Below are 18,028 nucleotides of genomic sequence, written 5' to 3' on the forward strand. Positions count from 1 at the left end.
TTATGCTGCTTGGACTCTGAGGGGCAAGCATTACTAAGCATAAGCAAAAGATCCTCAGTGCTTGGCTTAGCCATAAATGACATACAGAGCTTGTTTATTATAGAAGCTTCTATTACCATTTGAAATTTAAGACAAACATATACACACACAAATGGTTAATCTGCTTTAACTTTGTAAATAACTGTTATTTCCTTTTCCTAGATAATAAATCTTTAGATAGTTTATCAGAGGATTGATGTGAGATCTAAGGTGCAACTGACGTGGGGTAAGTGACTGGTCCTTTGGGACTCAGAGTAACCTGAACATTCTTGTAATTTTTGGTATAAGGGACCATCTATCACTAAGGCAAGCTTGACTAAGTGACAAGATAGATCAGAGTACCCAAGAGGAATGTCTGTGACTCCATGATTAGGCTGTTACACTGCCTGAGGAGTTTACACTTGGTTGGTGAAATCTAAGAGCTGCATACCTCAGCCACTTTGGGGTTTGTGCCCTGCTTCCTGACAGTCGGCCCTGAGGTTGGTACTCATGCTACTGAGCCACCGCAGGAACGCTTGACAGCAACATCGACGAAGAACTACAATAATATCATCAAACTTCTCTGATTGCTCTAATATACCTCCACTCCAAAGTATGAGAATCAATAATGTCTTTAATGCAGATGACATACTAAAAAGAGCCCTTCATAGGAGTGCCATAAACCTAGGTCTGGAAAGCTAAACTGGGAATTTCACATCTGATCACCAAGGTTAAACTAGCTACCTGTTATGGCAGCCAAGAGGATATTAAGCTTCTGAAAACATGACGTGACATTTGTGTCCTGATCTTTCACAGCAAATCACAATAAAATAAACTAAGTCTGATCCTTGTAAGCGGGCATTAGAGATGGACGTTGTTCATTCAGGACAACATCTGCAACTACTGAAGTATTTCAACATCTCAACTAATGCAATAGTGAAACACCAATAAAAAAATACAGTTATTTCAAGTGAAAGTTTTCTAGAAAGACCCCCATAATGAACTGTATAAAAAAACCTAACTACAGCTACATAAATTTATCCCCCAAAGGAAGACTGAGAAAGAGTGCAAACAAAGAAGAACTACAGAATTAGAAACAAATGATGAAGAACAGTTAATGTACTGAGTGAAAGCATCCAGAAACCATATGCCCCAAACTACTGAGAATCAGAAGAGGGACCACGATCTCCAAACCACAATGAAGTACAAGGGAACAAAAGCTATTATGAAACCTCTCAAAAAGACTACCTTCTATAGTCAGAGTTAAAGGCACCAATATCAGAATAAAGTGATTTACAGAATGTGACTGCAAATATATCTAACCTGTTTTAAATGCTGCAACTCCTCTTCTAACTCCTTAATCTTTTTGCTCTGTTTTGTATTAGTATTTTCATTTTCCTTCTCCTTCATTCTTAACTTCTTAATGATGTTGGAATTGTGTAGTTGCTGTTTTGAAAGCTTTTCTCCTTTAAAAAGAAAAATGTGTATAAAGTTAAGTATTAGCATGCCCTTCCATCCTCCAATGTAGTGCAAGATTTGTTTTCTCTAAGGAGTAACAGTATCACCAAGAAATATGATTTTACATTGACTTCTCTATAGTGCTTAATTTCAAATATTAGGGCACCATATAGCACCTATTGCCATAGTATCTGCATGTTACACTGTGCTATATTAAGGATAATTAATGCCACTGCCGTATGGACTACATTATTTACTATAAAAAGACATTGGAATCTACATAAATCATCTATTATTCCAGTATTAAACTAACAGTGAATCAGTGCTAAAGCTGCTTATTTTCTTCTCTCCCAATCACTTCAACCTATAGTATTTTTACACTGCTACTGACATGGCAGGCTTATAATGTTTTCTATTGTCAGTGGATTCTGGCCATCTTAAATGTATAGTCATCATTCCTCCGATCCCATTGGAACAGGCGTAGTGATGTCACAATGCCTGAAAACTTCCCTCTTAAGGGTATTTCTACAGTACAAAATTATGCTGACTGCCACCACAGTTATTAAATTGCTTTTTCATGTCCATACTACACTCCCTCTGTCAGCGGTGCGCATCCTCACCAGGAGTACTTGCACGTACTGTCAGGGTGCGACAGCTTCTGAAAGGCAGCAACAGTCAACGTAAGCAATGCGGTATCTACACTGAAAATGTGTTGACCTAACTACATCTACATTGACTCTACCCCTCTTGTGGAAGTGGAGTTAAGTTGGTGTAGTGGGCGAGTCACACCAGCAGAAGCAACATTTTAGTGTAGACACTTAGAGAGTTAGATCGACGTTAAATTGCCTTACATCAACCTAACTCTGTAATGTAGACCAGGCCTTAGTCCCCTTACTCTATAAAATACACATTTTTTAGTTTAGTGGGTTGGGGTTTTTTTACATGAAGTCAGCATACAATTATTTATGTGAATGAATACATAACCCCTAATAGTATTTCACAATCATTAATATATCCTCTACGTGGTAAGTAGGAACTCCCATTAAACAGATAGGTTAGTAACTGAGGCATGTAAGCAAGTCACTTGATGCCCTAAGTCAACACAGCCAGGATTTGAACTCAAAAGAGTCCCAAGTCACAGTCCTATACTCTATCCGCTAGGCCACACTTTGATATGAATTATAACTGTTTCGCTATGTTGTGGATAGATAAAATAAATTAACTGATATACAAACTACACATCACTCCCAAACGGAAGGAGTCAGTGCATACTACAGAAATGTGTCAGGGTTGGTATGAACAAACTATCAAGAACTGTCAACATATGAATGGAGGACACTTGGAGATACAGTTGAAGACTAACACCTGTCTACATTAGGGACTTCTGCCGCCAGAATAGCTATGATCAGGAATGTGAAGAGGTGTGATCCCTGACCAACACAGCTGTGACAGCAGAAGTAGACTTAGCTATGCCAGTATCGCTTTTTTCGTTCATGGGGGGTGGTTTTACTATACCACTACAAAGCCCAGCTTTGCTGGTATAGCTGCATCCACACTAGGAGCACTTGGCCGGTATAATAAACTAGTAGTCCTACACCAGTAAAGCATTCCTAGCATAGACACAGCCCAACTCCCACCATGGGAGTTGGGCACCTAACCTGCTTAGGTAATTTTGAGAATCCCACTAAGCACCTATATGCATCTTCGGGCACCTAAATACCTCTGAGAATCTGGCCCATGTTGACAAATTGTTTCCTATCACTTCACTATCTACAGTTAATACTTGTTTGTTCAATAAATCAGTTTTAAATTCAAAACATGTTTTGATAAACTTGTTTTTCCTTCTTATGCACCCAGCACATTAAGGTAATTTTATTTAATCAATAAAAATGGTTTTAAAATGTTATTTATATTCACATAATTGAATTCCAATTTCAATCCAAATGCAGCTTGACAAAAATCCCAAGTAAAAAAATCACCTAGTAAACAAGAAATGCATCATTCACCATTTTCTAACGATAAAAAAAGCAAAAGGAAAGAATCTGAATAAACATATGTTAAGCTATATAACTGCTTAAATGAATATGTATAGATATAGTGGATCTTCCTGGCTTCACCAGATTTAGTGTAAATGCTGCATCTGGTTGCAATTCAACAAGTTTTAATAGTTACACCAACTAACAAAAATTAAACTTTAAGAAACGAACTAAAAAGTACAAATGCAAAACAATATTTAAATCAATTATTTAAATCAAAGTTTCCTGCTTACTGATTTAAATCATTATTAAAATTTGTGATTTAAACCACTAATCTAAATCAATCCACACTGGCAGGTGGGGACAGGTGAGTAGCTACACGCATGCCGTCAACAGCAGCAAGAATGCCAGGAACTTTTCAGGAGAAGGCACATCACCAGCATTGAAAATGGCTCTTTACAAGTAGCTCCATTCAGCTCTCAGCCTAACTTTTGTGACTCTTGCCCTAAGTCACTAAAAATAACTTCTTTGAACCCCATCAAGGGCTGTGAAAGACTAACAGTGAACCTGACAGAGGCCAACACGCATTCAAGCAAAAGGTACTAGACATTTTTCCAGGGGATCTGGAGGATAGAGAATTTGACACCTGCTGTGACAAATCTCATTTTCCTAATGTAGATGAATGTATCCCATGCTGCTGATCTAATTTTGTTTGTGACAGAACAAAATATTTACCATATCTACCTGTACAAGGCTTCTACACACAGAGTTCCCTGTCAAATCAGAACGTAGAGACAGGGGATGGAAATTCCCAAGTTCTCCCATCAAATTTGGGGTTTGCTATACCCACACTTTGATGTTTAAAAAAGTATGGATAGGAGTGAGACTCATTGCTTAAACATTTTCCACACGTAGAGGATATTTGAAATAACATGACATTGTCATGTAAAATCTAAAATAAGACAAAATGCATTAAGACACTTTTAAAATCTCTTTACTATAAGACGTTTACCAACTTTACCTTCTTGCATTAGTCCTTTGATTTGTTCATCCTTCTCCTTCAATAGTTCAGCTGTTTCATTACAATTTAGTCTAGTTGCCAATTCTTCTTTAACATTCTTTACTTCCTGAAAAGGAGGAAATATTCTTAGTACTATTTATAAATGTTAGCCTTTTTTTAAAATACACATATGTTAAGTTACATGGAGCTTTTATCCACTGGAAAAATAGATATGGCCCCAAATATAGCATAGTTTCTCAGATTCCTAAAAAGACTTTAGACCAGTGGTTTTCAACTTTCTTTCATCTGCAAACCCCTAAAAAATTGCGAACGGAAGTGCAGACCCCTTTGGAAATCTTAAACATAGTTTGCGGACTCCCAGGGTCAACGGACCTCAGATTGAAAACTACTGCTTTAGACTTATTTTAGAATAAACCTGTAGTTAAAAGAATGAAAACAAATTCTTCTGCAAGAACTAGGCAATAAGTGTGTGAACTCAAAGATGCAGAAGGTGATAACTAGCCTTAAGTGTATATTTTATAAGTTCACTGACACCCCTATTATTTTTGGGGAGTTCTATAGTCTGTATTAAGCAGGAGGTCAGACTAGATGATCACAGTGGTCTCTTCTGGACTTGGAATCTATGAATATCCCTATTTTCTCTTTTCAACCAGAATTTTCTTTTGCCTTTACCTGGGGGAGATATGATTGTTCGCTATAAATATATCAGATGGATATATACCAGGGAGGGAGAGGAATTATTTAAGCTCAGTACCAATGTGGACACAAGAACAAATGGATATAAACTGGCCATCAGGAAGTTTAGACTTGAAATTAGACGAAGGTTTCTAACCATCAGAGGAGTGAAGTTCTGGAACAGCCTTCCAAGGGAAGCAGTGGGGGCAAAAGACATATCTGGCTTCAAGATTAAACTCGATAAGTTTATGGAGGAGATGGTATGATGGGTTAACATGATTTTGGCAATTAACTGATCTTTAACTATTCATGGTAAATAGGCCCAATGGCCTGTGATGGGATGGTTAGATGGGGCGGGATCAGAGTTATTACAGAGAATTCTTTCCTGGCTATCTGGCTGGTGAATCTTGCCCACAGGGTTCAGCTGATCGCCATATTTGGGGTGGGGAAGGAATTTTCCTCCAAGGCAGATTGGAAGAGGCCCTGGGGGGTTTTCGCCTTCCTCTGTATCATGGGGCATGGGTCACTTACTGGAGGATTCTCTGCACCTTGAAGTCTTTAAACCATGATTTGAGGACTTCAATAGCTCAGACATAGGTGAGAGGTTTATTGCAGGAGTGGGTGGACGAGATTCTGTGGCCTGCATTGTGCAGGAGGTCAGACTAGATGATCATAATGATCCCTTCTGACCTTAATATCTATGAATCTATTAATCCTATTTTAAACCTTTGTGACGTAGCAAAATAAACAAACCCAGAACTATTTAATTCATGCAAGTGAATATCACATGATGTGGGATTCTACTTCCTCCTAAAAAGAAGTACAACCCCAGCAGCTTCAACACACATTTATAGGGGCATTGACAAAACAACTTTTATAATAAAGCATTTTTTTAAATCTGAAATTTTTAAGAATGTTTTTCAATTATGCTGTTTAATTTACTTTTTGCAGAATGACTTTGAACAGATCACCCTAAGCAAAATGCTTGAGTGTTTGAGCAGTGAATGTTTAAATCCCAAAACCCTTTTCTTTTTTATAAAATCATGAAAACATCTCTATCAGGTCTTGTGGCGCTTGTCCCACCAAAACACAACACAAAAAAAACCCCCAAACCTTTATATTGATATCTAGGTTACTTCACAGTGGCTCATGTAAATGTCATGTTTTCCTAACCTCCATTTTTATGATTTGCTCCTAAGGGAATCTGAGACTTTTTAGAGTTATAAATACTAATTTAGCTGGGAAGTTGATTACCTTTTTAGCTGCATCTCTCTCTTTGCATGCTAGCTGGACCTTCTTTTCAGCATCTGCTATTCGCTGAGTAAACTCCTCTTTAAGAGATGAAATGCTACTGCTCTCTTCTTTCACTCTAAACATTTCACTAGATTTAAGACATTTTAGAATAGTCCAATGGTTATGCTGACATTTCAAACTGCATTCAACAAGCTCTTATAATAAACTTTAACTAGCTAGACACAAAACATTGACACTCATCAGAAACACAGGTCTTTAGAAGATCTTCACGATTTAGTTAAGTAGTGCAACATAAGGTTGGCACTTCAATTATTTCATCGAAAACACATTATTCACTAATCAAGCTCTGCGAATGAATGGGTAAACATACAGCAGCAGTACAAGAAGAGTTACACGATGTAAAAGACAACTGTTTATTAAGTTATTTAATAAACAAAAAATCATGACTACTTCACAAATAAACAGTTGTTTGAATAAAAATGAAAAATATTTGTTTTATTGTATCACACACCTAAGTAGCCCCCATTTTTGTTGCAATAAGTCACAATTTAACACTTATAAGCAGAACTGTTGCTATTTTGATACTTACTCTTTCAGGTTATCGTAAGCTTCTTCCAGGCTTGCCTTCTCTTTACTAACACTTAATAATTGTGTTTCCCTCTTCTCCAGCTTCTCAGTTAACAAATCAATCATCTGAATAAAATTTTAGATATGAAGGTCAAAAACAGTTAAATGATGGAAATAGCATGTTTTTTTTTTCTTTAGTTGTGTTTTGAGGTTGGAATTCTTTTGATACTTTTAGGAACTTTTGTTTTAAAGTCAATGAAGAATGGCAAGAATGGCAATGGTAAGCTTTTACATCTAATTATATCAGAAACAGACTCTGGACCTTTTGAAGCTATTTACTTTTCTAAACTTTTAACAAAGGGAATTCCTGGCTCAGCTAAAGTTCCCATTAAATTCAATAGTAGCTCTGCCTGAGTAAAGTGTGCTAAATAGGACCAATAGTCTCCACTATTTTCCTATTTGCTTATTTTGTCAGATAAACTTGCAGATTACAGCTTACAATTGTGGCATCTGACAACTAAACTTTGAATCCTTTTTTCATGTTTCTAAGAGATAAAGATGTTATGTAACTGCGAGAGTAATTGCTTCCAAAATGCTTCATTTGTAACAGCTGTTTTAAGTTTTCACAATAGGGAGCAGAAGTTTCATTTTACAACTACTGGCCATAAGTACTAAACAAAAACTCAGACATTCATCAGCATGAAGTTAAGAAACAAGAAAAACAAGGCTCTACACTTTCTAGATTTTTAATAAATAAATGTACATGATTAAGCACTCCTTTATACTTCTCATTTCACAGTTTTGTGGCACTTTACCATAGAAGAGGCATGACAGAATGCAAATGGCATCTACAAACTATGTGTAACAAATATAAATCAAGTCAAATTCCAACAACAGGTAAAGTATGTGCACCAAACATGTCATACAATCTAATTTGGACAAATGTAACTGAAAATCTGCCATATTTCATGAACAATAACAGGTTTCTAAACCAAAAAGTCTTCCCTGTTCAATAATTATACAATTATCTAATTAAACATAATTATGTAACAGCCCATGACTGTATACTTTTCTGCAACATTTACATCATAATTCTGTACAATTTTACACAAACATTAAAGAGGAACATGCTTATTAATTTTCTTTGAAAAGTGAATTAACTAAAGGTGTTTCATAAACTCAGACACTTTTTTCCCATTGCTATTATTAATAGTAATATTACTGCTATGCTTACAGGCTCAAACCAAGACAGGGCCCAATTGTGCTAGGCACTGCAGGAACAGATTATCCACGACGAGCTGACAATTTAAAATAGACAAAGGCTGGGAGGGGAAAGAGGCACAAAGAAGGAAAGTGTCTTGCACAAGGTCACACAGCAGGTCAGTGGCAGAACTGGGAATAGAACCCAAGTCTCTGAATTTCCAGTCCAGTACCCTGAAGCTGGACCATGCTTCCTTTCTACATTTCTCCTTTTTGTATAATTAAGTTAGCTACCCAATTTATACTTATTTTAGTCAATACTCACTATCCTGTTTCTCTCCTTGACCTTAAAAACCTGGTTTACCTAGTCTTTCTAAAATCTGCTAGTGACAAAACCTAGGTCATTTGCATCTTTCGGGTGTAACACTTCTCTAGGAGAGGCAGTGGTGCTGGAACATGTTTTATAGTGGGGGTGATGAAAGTCATCAAAACTGTCGCCAAACTTTTTACCTTGTGTGCCTTACCCCACCCCTGTCTGTACCCCCCATGCCCTAGAACTGGGGCCAGGAGCAAGGCCGTGGCTCCAGGACCGGGGAACATGGACGGGGAAAAGGGGGCAGAGGCTGGGACCACAATTGGGGGTGGGTGTGGAGCGCCGGGAACCCGCAGGCAGGGCCTGGAGCCAAGCCCAGTTTAAAATCTGGGGGTGCAGCACCCCCATCCCCGTAGTTCCTGAGCCTATGAGGAGAGGGCTTTAAAATTGAAATAATGCTGATGCATTGTGTAAATTAAGATACTGTATAATGCAGAAAAAATGTTTTCAGCATGATTTCTGATTAATCAAAGTTGTTTCCCATTTCAGAAAATGAGTTACTACTAAATCTATATATTACAAAGCCAAATATATACACGCCTATGAAAATGTATTAAAAATATTTTCAGGCTGATTCTATGGGTAATCAGTTTTACACAGCTTGCATATCTATACCTGCAAATTGATTGACTGTTGTAAAATTATCAGGAATTATCAGTAACCTTTAGTATTTCATCATAACATTTTCAAGGGGCTCCTTTCACTGTTCATCTGATAATCAGTCAAATTTACAACAAAACCGCTAGATGTATGTACACCTGACAAAAATACTTATTGAGGGCTTGTCTACACATACAGCATTACAGTGGTGCAGCTGCACTGGTGTGCTGTAGCACTTTACTGACGCTGCTACTATGATAACAGGAGAGCTTTTCCCGTCAGTATTACTAATCCACCTCCCCAAGAGGTGGTAGCTATGTTAGTGGGAGAAGCTCTCCCATCAATATAGCACTGTCTACACAAGGGGTTAGGTCAGTAGAACTGCGTCTCTCAGGGCTGTGGATTTTTCACACCCCTGCGTGATGATGTTATACTGAGATAAGTCTGTAGTGTAGCCTGAGCCAGATTCTTGCTAGTAGGCCTCAAGACAATGCACTGAAAACAGCAGTATGGACATTGTGGCTCAGGGTCCCAAGCCTAGGGATCAGATGGGTTTAAGAACCCAAGCCACAATGTCCATACTATTATTTTTAGCATGCTAGCTCAAGCCCCACTAGCATAAGTGTCTACCTAGGCTGGGAGGTTCTCTCCAAGCTGCAGTGTAGACATACCCATTAAGGCCCCAGTCTTGCAGTCAGGTCCACACAGACTGATGCTTGCAACCACGCAAGCTCTAATGATTTCACTGGGATTCTGAACAGATGGAGCCTTACAATGCAGGATCAAAGAATTTTCCATTAGTACAGAATGATGCAGTATGGACTTATTTGGTCCAGATATAAGTCAATGCCTAGGGGTCAAGATCAATGTAGCTTCACTCATATCTGGGATGAATTTAGCCCACAGAATGCATGTTGTATGTTTGCGCAACATATTTTATAGTTACCTTGCAAAGCTCTTCCTTTTCGCAGTTCGCTGTAGGCAACTTTTCAGCACCTTGCTGGTGCATCAGAACCTCCTCTTTGACAGTCTGTCCTTCATCTGTTTGTACAGCAGCAATCAAAACATCTGGTTGCTCAGAGTTAACAGGGGTCGCACTTCTCCCACTTTCCTCCATTTCAGTTTCCTCTGTGTGTACGAGTGTCTCATTCAATTCTTCTTTAGATTTATTTTTCATGGGGTCAACCATCTCAGTCTTTGTTGTTAAAGGGCTGACTGTGAGAGATGCTGAAGCACAACCTCTGCCTGATAATTCATCATCTGAATTGATTTCACTTACACTTCGGCTGTCTAATGACTGCACACTAAATGAGTCAATTCTTTCAAAAGCATCAGAGGAGCTGCAACTCTCAGTCAGTTTCTGAAAGTCATCTAAACGATTATACTCAGCACAGGCAGATGTTGATAAGAGCTGAAAGGAAGTTTGCATGAGATGAAGACTGGATTTTGACTCTGTAGCCTCTTGTCTTGAACTTACCGAGCTCTCACTCATTACACTTTCATGGTCCAAAACTTCAATATCACTAGTTGTGGATGTCCCTGAGGAGAAAGTGCTAATAGGAGGTGAAGGTGTGTTGCTTTGTCTGTCCTCATTTTTCTGTTCCTTACTTTCCAAACCCAAGACCTTTGTCTCTGCAGTAAGAGATTGTGCAGGGCTGTCAGGAGCACTTCCTGGTCCATCATTTCCTGCATTAGATTTCGCATTAACAGCAACTTCCGGTACTTTGAGATCTGGAGTCGCCACCTTATCATCAGTGCCTTTGTTTGTATTCTCTTCATGCTTAGCATCAGTTTCAAGTGCAGAACTTTCTTCTAGTTTTTCCTGGGGAACATCAAGGTTTTCCAAGTCCACTAGCACAGATGCAGAGGAATCTTTTGCTTCGGTCTCAGTTTCTACTAGTGTTTCTGGCTGACTGCTGCATAGAGATTCCTTTAAAGTGCTTTTCACTTCTTCTTTGGGACGCTGTGATTTGGTTGGAGGTTTAGACACCACTGGACTCTGCTGTATACTCTGAATATCTGTTGTAGAGAGAAAGGCACTGAAGAAATTCTCAGATTCATCCACCACTATCCTCCTAACTGGTTTGGTGATTGCTGTTGGTGATGATATTGACGGACTTTGAGGTTCTATATTTGAGTTTAATCCCCAGGTAGAAGTATCCCATCCTCCACTTGTAAGGGAATTTGTTCCTAAAACAAGAAGTAAAGAAAATCAGCCATATGAAAAACATCTAAAATATAAAAGTTATGGTTTTGCAGTACTGGCATTGTAAGATGCAACAATACAGAAAATGAACAAAAAAAGTTATATGATGTTGAACATACAGCATGAAAGAAGATATACAGATAGCTATAGTACCTTTTATTGTTATTGCAACCTTATATTTTTACAAGTAATTGTCATAGTTTAAAGGAGCCATAACGATTCAATGTACAGAAGGAACTCCAGAAAGGTAGAGCAACACAGATGAAAATGACTTTCTTCTTCCCAGCAACTGTGGAGCGTCATTGGTGGATAGAAAGGCAGACAAGAGTTATACCAAGATCTGAGAAACAGCTGAAAAAGGTGGATATGAGTATTAGAGAGAGAGAGAGTGTGGAATAGGTTCATACAGAGTTTTGAAAATCATAAAGGACTATTTCCAAGATGGAAAGGAAACTAATGAAGGGGATAGGGAATATAAGCCGCTTACTGTAGTGAGAGTAGGCTAGTCACAGTGATCTGGACACACTGAAGTTTAGAGTATTCACTCAGAGCACAAAAGAGCGAATTGCAATTATCAGGGTTTAAAAAAAATTACCTGTCATTGGCAAGTGGGAAACCAATTCTAACAACTCAGACAGTCTAAGCTTTCAGATTTTGAAGAATTTAGGACTAAAAGGTTCTAGCCTTTATGGTTGTGACAATAAACTTCCAAACACAAACCAATGGAACAAACTTTTTGAGGCAGCTGACAAACAACTCCAGTGCCTTGGGGGCTGTTCCGAACCTTCTCAGAAAGGGTAAAACCAAGACATTCCTTTATTTTCACTGTTGCTATGCCCAATCTTGTGGGGCAACAGTAAAACTAACAAGAATCCAGTTAGCTGCACTCTGCTCCTCAGTGCTGTCCCACAGCAGCAGACAGGGTACTGCAACTGTTTGCCTTGGATTTCCACTGCATCCCTCCCAGCCTCATCTCTCATATTAATCTCTGTTTGGACGGTTTTGTTCTTTGCCTAGTATATGTTGGGTAGGATGTGAAGAATTTCATTGTTAAATATTAGTAGTGTCATAAATGCAGTAACTGACAAGACAATACGGAACAGAAAACATTTGGAGTTCAAGAATAATTTCCAAGATATTTCTCACGTGTAATCAAACCACTGGGTATCTCACTACTTATTTCAGACTTATGTAAAAAGAGATTTCCCAACAAATATTTAGTTAAGGCATACAATAGTACACTAACACAAAATCTGTAAGTTATAACACTCAATATCAATGGTTGCACTAGTACATTATTGACTACATCATACTTAGTAACATCAACATTTAAAGTTTGGGTAAGACACTAATGGCTTCATTGCCAAAAGTGCTGAGCACTAAAAACTCTTATTGCCTTTTGTGTGAAATGCGTGTGATTCAGCACATCTGAAGGTCTGGCAAGTTTGACAATACATATGCTTATTTTTAAAAAATAAGCCAAAATCACTAAAATGTGTTTTTATCTGGTCCACACAGAGTTTGCTCTAGTCCTCTGAATTACCTTTACTGATGTCCTTATGAATTTCATATTGTTATCACAAAAACTTAAATACAACTGACATTTTAAAATGATTTGGTATAATACTAAAAGAAGAAGGGACTGAGTTTTGTGTAACCTTTGTTCACACAAAACCCCCACTATTTAACTTATATTACATTGAAGCCATCTGACAGGTGGCTACTGCTTTTTACTAGAAATGCTTATATATTAAACTTTGTTTATACTTCACTATCAGCCTGGAAAACGCTCTCCAACTGTCCTTTGTTCGAGATTCAAGTTTACTCTGCCTCGTAAACATACGGTTATCTCTGTTTTACTGCTATATTATTCTAAAGATATACACAACATTTGTACTAAGGATATTGATTGACTATCATTACAGCTTCCTGAGTCTCTTCATCCTGCATCCCTAATTTTAAAATATTGTCAAATATCAGGATTTCTTCATTTTGAAAAGTATAGCCTAGAAAGAAACTCAATACTATAATTTAAGATGAATTTTTCTTTCAAGTTCTGTATTAATGCTGTGCCTTATATGAAAAACAGACATCACCTCATCATATTTAGACTATGGCAAACTTTCTACAACCTAATTTCTTTAATAGACATTTGCAGGCAGGAATGTGCAGTAGTTCATTCTGTCACAGAATGCATTAACTTCCGCATGAAACTCCACTGAATTTCTATGAATTTCAGGGATTGATGCAGCAGACAGCTGTCATTCCCTACTTCCCCCAAACACTGATAGGAAAGGGCAAGATACCTGTATCAGAATTAGGCAAAGGAGTGGTGGAGAAATCATATTACTTAGCCCTGGTCTACACGGAGGGGGTGTGTATGTGTGTGGGGGGGGAGGATCGGGTGTCAATCTAAGTTATGCAACTTTAGCTACGTGAATAAAATAGCTGAAGTCAACGCACTTAGATTGACTTACCGTGGTGTCCTCACCGCGGTGAGTCGACTACTGCCGCTCCCCCGTCGATTCCGCCTCTCGCGGCAGTGGAGTACAGGAGTTGACAAGAGAGCGCTTGGGGGGTCGATTTACCGCGTTTAGACTAGACGCAATAAATTGACCCCTGGTGGATCGATCACTGCCTGCCGATCCGACAGGTAGTGTAGACATCCCTTAGACATTTCTCTCTTCACACCTGTCATACTCATTGAGCAACAATGAATTAACAAGTTTCTTGAGTACATGAATTAAAAGTTTATCCTCAAGGCATAAGCATATTAACATTATTCAACATTGGGAGTATTACTGTCAGTCATCAATTGGAGTAGAGGAAAAAAAGACTAATATCAGTTCCAGCAATTCCTCATTTTACACCTTTGGGGAAAGCGCTAGACCTCTTTGTGCCTATTTTCCTTCACCTGTAATATGGTAAACATATTAGGAAGCTTAAGTAATTGTTTGCAAAGAGCTTTGAATACCTCCACTGGGGTTATATAATTGTAAAGTGTTGGAAAAAAAATACAGAAGAAGTTGTGAAAGAAGCAGAAAAAAAACTTGTTTTCAAGGCAGCCTCCTCAACACCTCCACAACAATAAATATGACAGCAGATGGTTCTGCCAGAGGGTCACGTTCTGTCCTCAAACACCACTCACTACAAGTGCGAACACTGGTAGGCAGAACCTGGCCTTCAGACAGCACCTACCTCTGTGCTGCTGCCTAGATCAGTGGTTTTCAAACTTTTTTCCCATTCCCGAAAAATTTTGAAATGAAGTGCAGACCCTTTTGGAAATCTTAGACATAGCCCTGGTCTACACTGGGTGGGAGGGGAGATATCGATCTAAGTTACACAACTTCAGCTATGTGAATAACGTAGCTAAAGTCAATATACTTAGATCTACCCACCACGGCATCTTCACTACGGTGAGTCGACTGCTGCCGCTCCCCCCGTCGACTCTGCCTGCGCCTCTCGCGGTGGCGGAGTACAGGAGCCAACGGAAGAGCGCTCGTGGGATCAATTTATCGCGTCTAGACTAGATGCGATAAATCAACCCCCGCTGGATCGATCGCTGCCCGCCGATCCAGCGGGTAGTGTAGATGCATACCCAAAGTCTAAGATTGAAAATCACTGTTCTATGGTAATGACAGAACCCTATAGTTTGCAGGCCCCCAAGGGTCCACAGACCACAGGTTGAAAACCACTGGCCTAGACTGTAAACATCTCAGAGCAGAGATCATATCATTTTCTATGTCTTCTACACCAGCAAGCCCCTTGCGAGCAACCATGAGCTCAGCAGCACCTGGGTACAAGGGGAAAAGTGGGGCATTGCTCCAATGCACTCAGACAGGGTTCCCCAAACTGCCTGCCCAGTTCAGATACCAAGGTGATAATCACAGCAGCATGTGGGTATCGGGGACAGTGTGTCACCACAGTGCAGTCAGACAAGGCACCCCACCCTTGTCTTCCCAGTTCAGATACCAAGGGGATGGGCAGAGCAGTGCATGGGTAGCACATGGGTCAATGTGCTACCCCAGGGCACTCAGAGAAGACGCTCCACACTGCCTGCCCAGTCCAGACACCCTGGTGATGGGCACAGCATAGCGGGGACAGTAGGGTTACCCCAGGGCACCCTGCGCTGCCTGCCTAGTTCTGACGCCCCGGTGACAGGCACAGCAAAGCAGGGGACCAGGGACAGCGGGGTTACCCCAGGGCGCTCAGAGAGGTCGTCCTGCGCTCCCTGCCCAGCTCAGACGCCCCGGTGAGGGGCACAGCACAGCGGGGGACCAGAGAACAGTGGGGTTACTCCATGGCGCCCCGCACTGCACGCCCAGGTCAGACACCACAGGGATGGGCACAGCAGAGCACGGGGCCGGGGACAGCGGGGTTACCCCAGGGCGCTCAGAGAGGGGGCCTTACGCTCCCTGCCCAGCTCAGACACCCCGGTGAGGGGCCCAGCACAGCGGGGGCCCAGTGGGACGAGCCCCGGGCGCGGCCCGGACACCCCGCTGAGGGGGCGCGGCCCGGCCCGGCGGGGTCGGCCCCGGGCGCGGCCGCTCGCACACACCTACCGCCGCCGCGGTCGGGGATGACGGGCTGGGCCCAGGGGCTCTCCTCGGCCTGGATGTCCAGCACCCTGTCGATGGATTTCTGGGCCTGCGACAGCGCCTGCTTGGCGAAGCTCGAGAGCTGGGAGGCGTTGAACCAGCTCATGCCCCCGCCCGGCTCGGTCCCGGAGCCCGGGGGCGCCGCGGCCAGGCGGGGAACGCGGCGCGCGGGGCCCTCGATCCGCGGGAGGGCGCGGGCAGCCACGGGCGTAAGGCCGGCGGCACCACCCCGAGCCCGAGGGAGGGCCCCGCGCATGCGCACGTGGCGCAGCTCCACGTCGCAAACTCGTCAGCAAACCCAGCGCAGGCTCACGCGGCGCCTCAGCCGGCAGGTGCCCGGACGGGTGTCATGTGACTGCGAGTCTTGCCGCCGCCATAGCTACCGCGGCACAACACACCTCCTTCCTGCAGCTCGAGCGACTTCCGCCTCGGGACCCTCACCTAGGCCGGGGGGGCCCGCCTCACTTCCGCCTGCGTATGTGTCATGGCGGACGGCAAGGTCGCGGCCTCGCTCTCACGCGAGACATTCCCACTCCTGATCGTCTCAGGTCCGCCTTGGGCCCGGTCAGGGCGAGGGACCACAGCTCCTGCGACTATGGGCTTTGTCTTATACGTGCATTTCTTCCTCCCGTCTCCTGCACTGGGGCGGGGGGGGGTGGGGGGGTCCTGATTTCTCACACCGGCTGTCTGGTCACCCTATCTTCCAGGACCCGGCCCCCGGCCACGACTGGGCAATTGCAGATGCAAGGATGGGGCAGGTAGCAGCGAGGATACCAAGAGAGCGATCGCACCTGCGGTGTATTTCTTCCGTCCTCATTCCTACAGGAAAAACAACGAGGAATACTTGGGGCCTCTGAGAGATTAACGAATGTATTTGGGCAGAAGCTTTCAGGGGCAAAAACCCACTTCATCAGGTGCATGCAACGGCTGAAGTGGGTTTTAGCCCACAAAAGCTTCCTCTGATGAAGTGGGTTTTAGCCCACAAAAGCTTATGCCCAAATAAATTTGTTAGTCTCTGAGGTGCCACAAGGACTCCTCATTGTTTTTGCTGATACAGACTAACAGGGATACCCCTCTGATTTCTACAGGAGTGATTACTCTCACTTTCACTTTTAAAAAAGGGCAAGCTTCTACTGCAGGTGCTTGCGGGGGACGGAGGAGAGAATCTAAATACCCGAACCCAGTGTATGCTACAGACACAAAATGCCAAAAGGCAATTAATTTATTTATTTTTAAATAAAAGCATGTTTTTTGCAGCCTGACTGCTGATTTTTGAATGCTTGGAATTGGCAATACAACTCCAAAAGGCCAGGAAAATTTAGACTGGATATTTGATTATTTTGATCAGGAGTACAGAAAGGGCATTTTTTCATATGAGGGCAATTGGTCATTGTTTATTTACTATAAGAATCATGAAAGCAGGGAAGCTGGACCTACTTCTTATTTAGAAAGGTGTGTCAATTTTTAGAAAGTGTCAATTCTAAGAATGACAGGTTTCAGAGTAGCAGCCGTGTTAGTCTGTATTCGCAAAAAGAAAAGGAGTACTTGTGGCACCTTAGAGACTAACCAATTTATTTGAGCATGAGCTTTCGTGAGCTACAGCTCACTTCATCGGATGCTTATGCTCAAATAAATTTGTTAGTCTCTATAGTTCTAAGAATGACATACTATTCGAAGTAATTTACTCAAATAGCTAAAAATAGTTCTCTCTCTCTTTTGACTACAACTTATCAAAACTGGTAAAGATTTATGAAATTTTTCATCTAAGTCCCATATTTAAAAATATTTCAGCCAGCTTTAATTTTAATGTTTAAAATGGTTGTAAATGCAACCATATTTTGCAAGACATGTTCATGTCAGTGTTTTCAGTGTGTATGGTCTTCAGGTTCTTTCTACTTAGAATCATAGAATATCAGGGTTGGAAGGGACTCTGGTCCAAACTCCTGCTCAAAGCTGGACCAATCCCCAACTAAATCATCCCAGCCAAGGCTTTGCCAAGCCTGACCTTGAAAACCTCTAAGGAAGGAGATTCCTCCGCCTCCCTAGGTAACCTATTCCAGGGCTTCACCACCTGCCTAGTGA

At 41.4% G+C, this 18,028-nt stretch overlaps 1 protein-coding gene across 5 annotated transcripts in view; it reads right to left on the reverse strand.

Annotated features, from left to right (window-relative positions):
* Positions 1 to 16,198, reverse strand: part of TMF1 (TATA element modulatory factor 1) — a 35,613-nt gene extending 19,415 nt beyond the window's left edge. For 3 of the 5 annotated variants that reach the window (XM_073351057.2, XM_073351058.2, XM_073351056.2), the window contains exons 1-6: positions 15,911 to 16,197; positions 10,089 to 11,332; positions 6,992 to 7,095; positions 6,403 to 6,529; positions 4,474 to 4,579; positions 1,342 to 1,484 (exon numbers count right to left, since the gene is read on the reverse strand). In XM_073351057.2, the coding sequence (XP_073207158.1) occupies positions 1,342 to 1,484; positions 4,474 to 4,579; positions 6,403 to 6,529; positions 6,992 to 7,095; positions 10,089 to 11,332; positions 15,911 to 16,052 (1,866 nt within the window). In that variant the 5' untranslated portion in view covers positions 16,053 to 16,197. Of the gene's footprint in view, positions 1 to 1,341; positions 1,485 to 4,473; positions 4,580 to 6,402; positions 6,530 to 6,991; positions 7,096 to 10,088; positions 11,333 to 15,910 lie in introns of all 5 variants that reach the window. The other 2 variants (XR_013636024.1, XR_013636023.1) reach the window with 1 other exon arrangement.
* Between the last annotated feature and the right edge of the window lie 1,830 nt (positions 16,199 to 18,028).

The sequence above is a fragment of the Lepidochelys kempii genome, chromosome 7 (genome assembly GCF_965140285.1).
Source record: "Lepidochelys kempii isolate rLepKem1 chromosome 7, rLepKem1.hap1, whole genome shotgun sequence".
Lineage (NCBI taxonomy): Eukaryota > Metazoa > Chordata > Testudines > Cheloniidae > Lepidochelys > Lepidochelys kempii.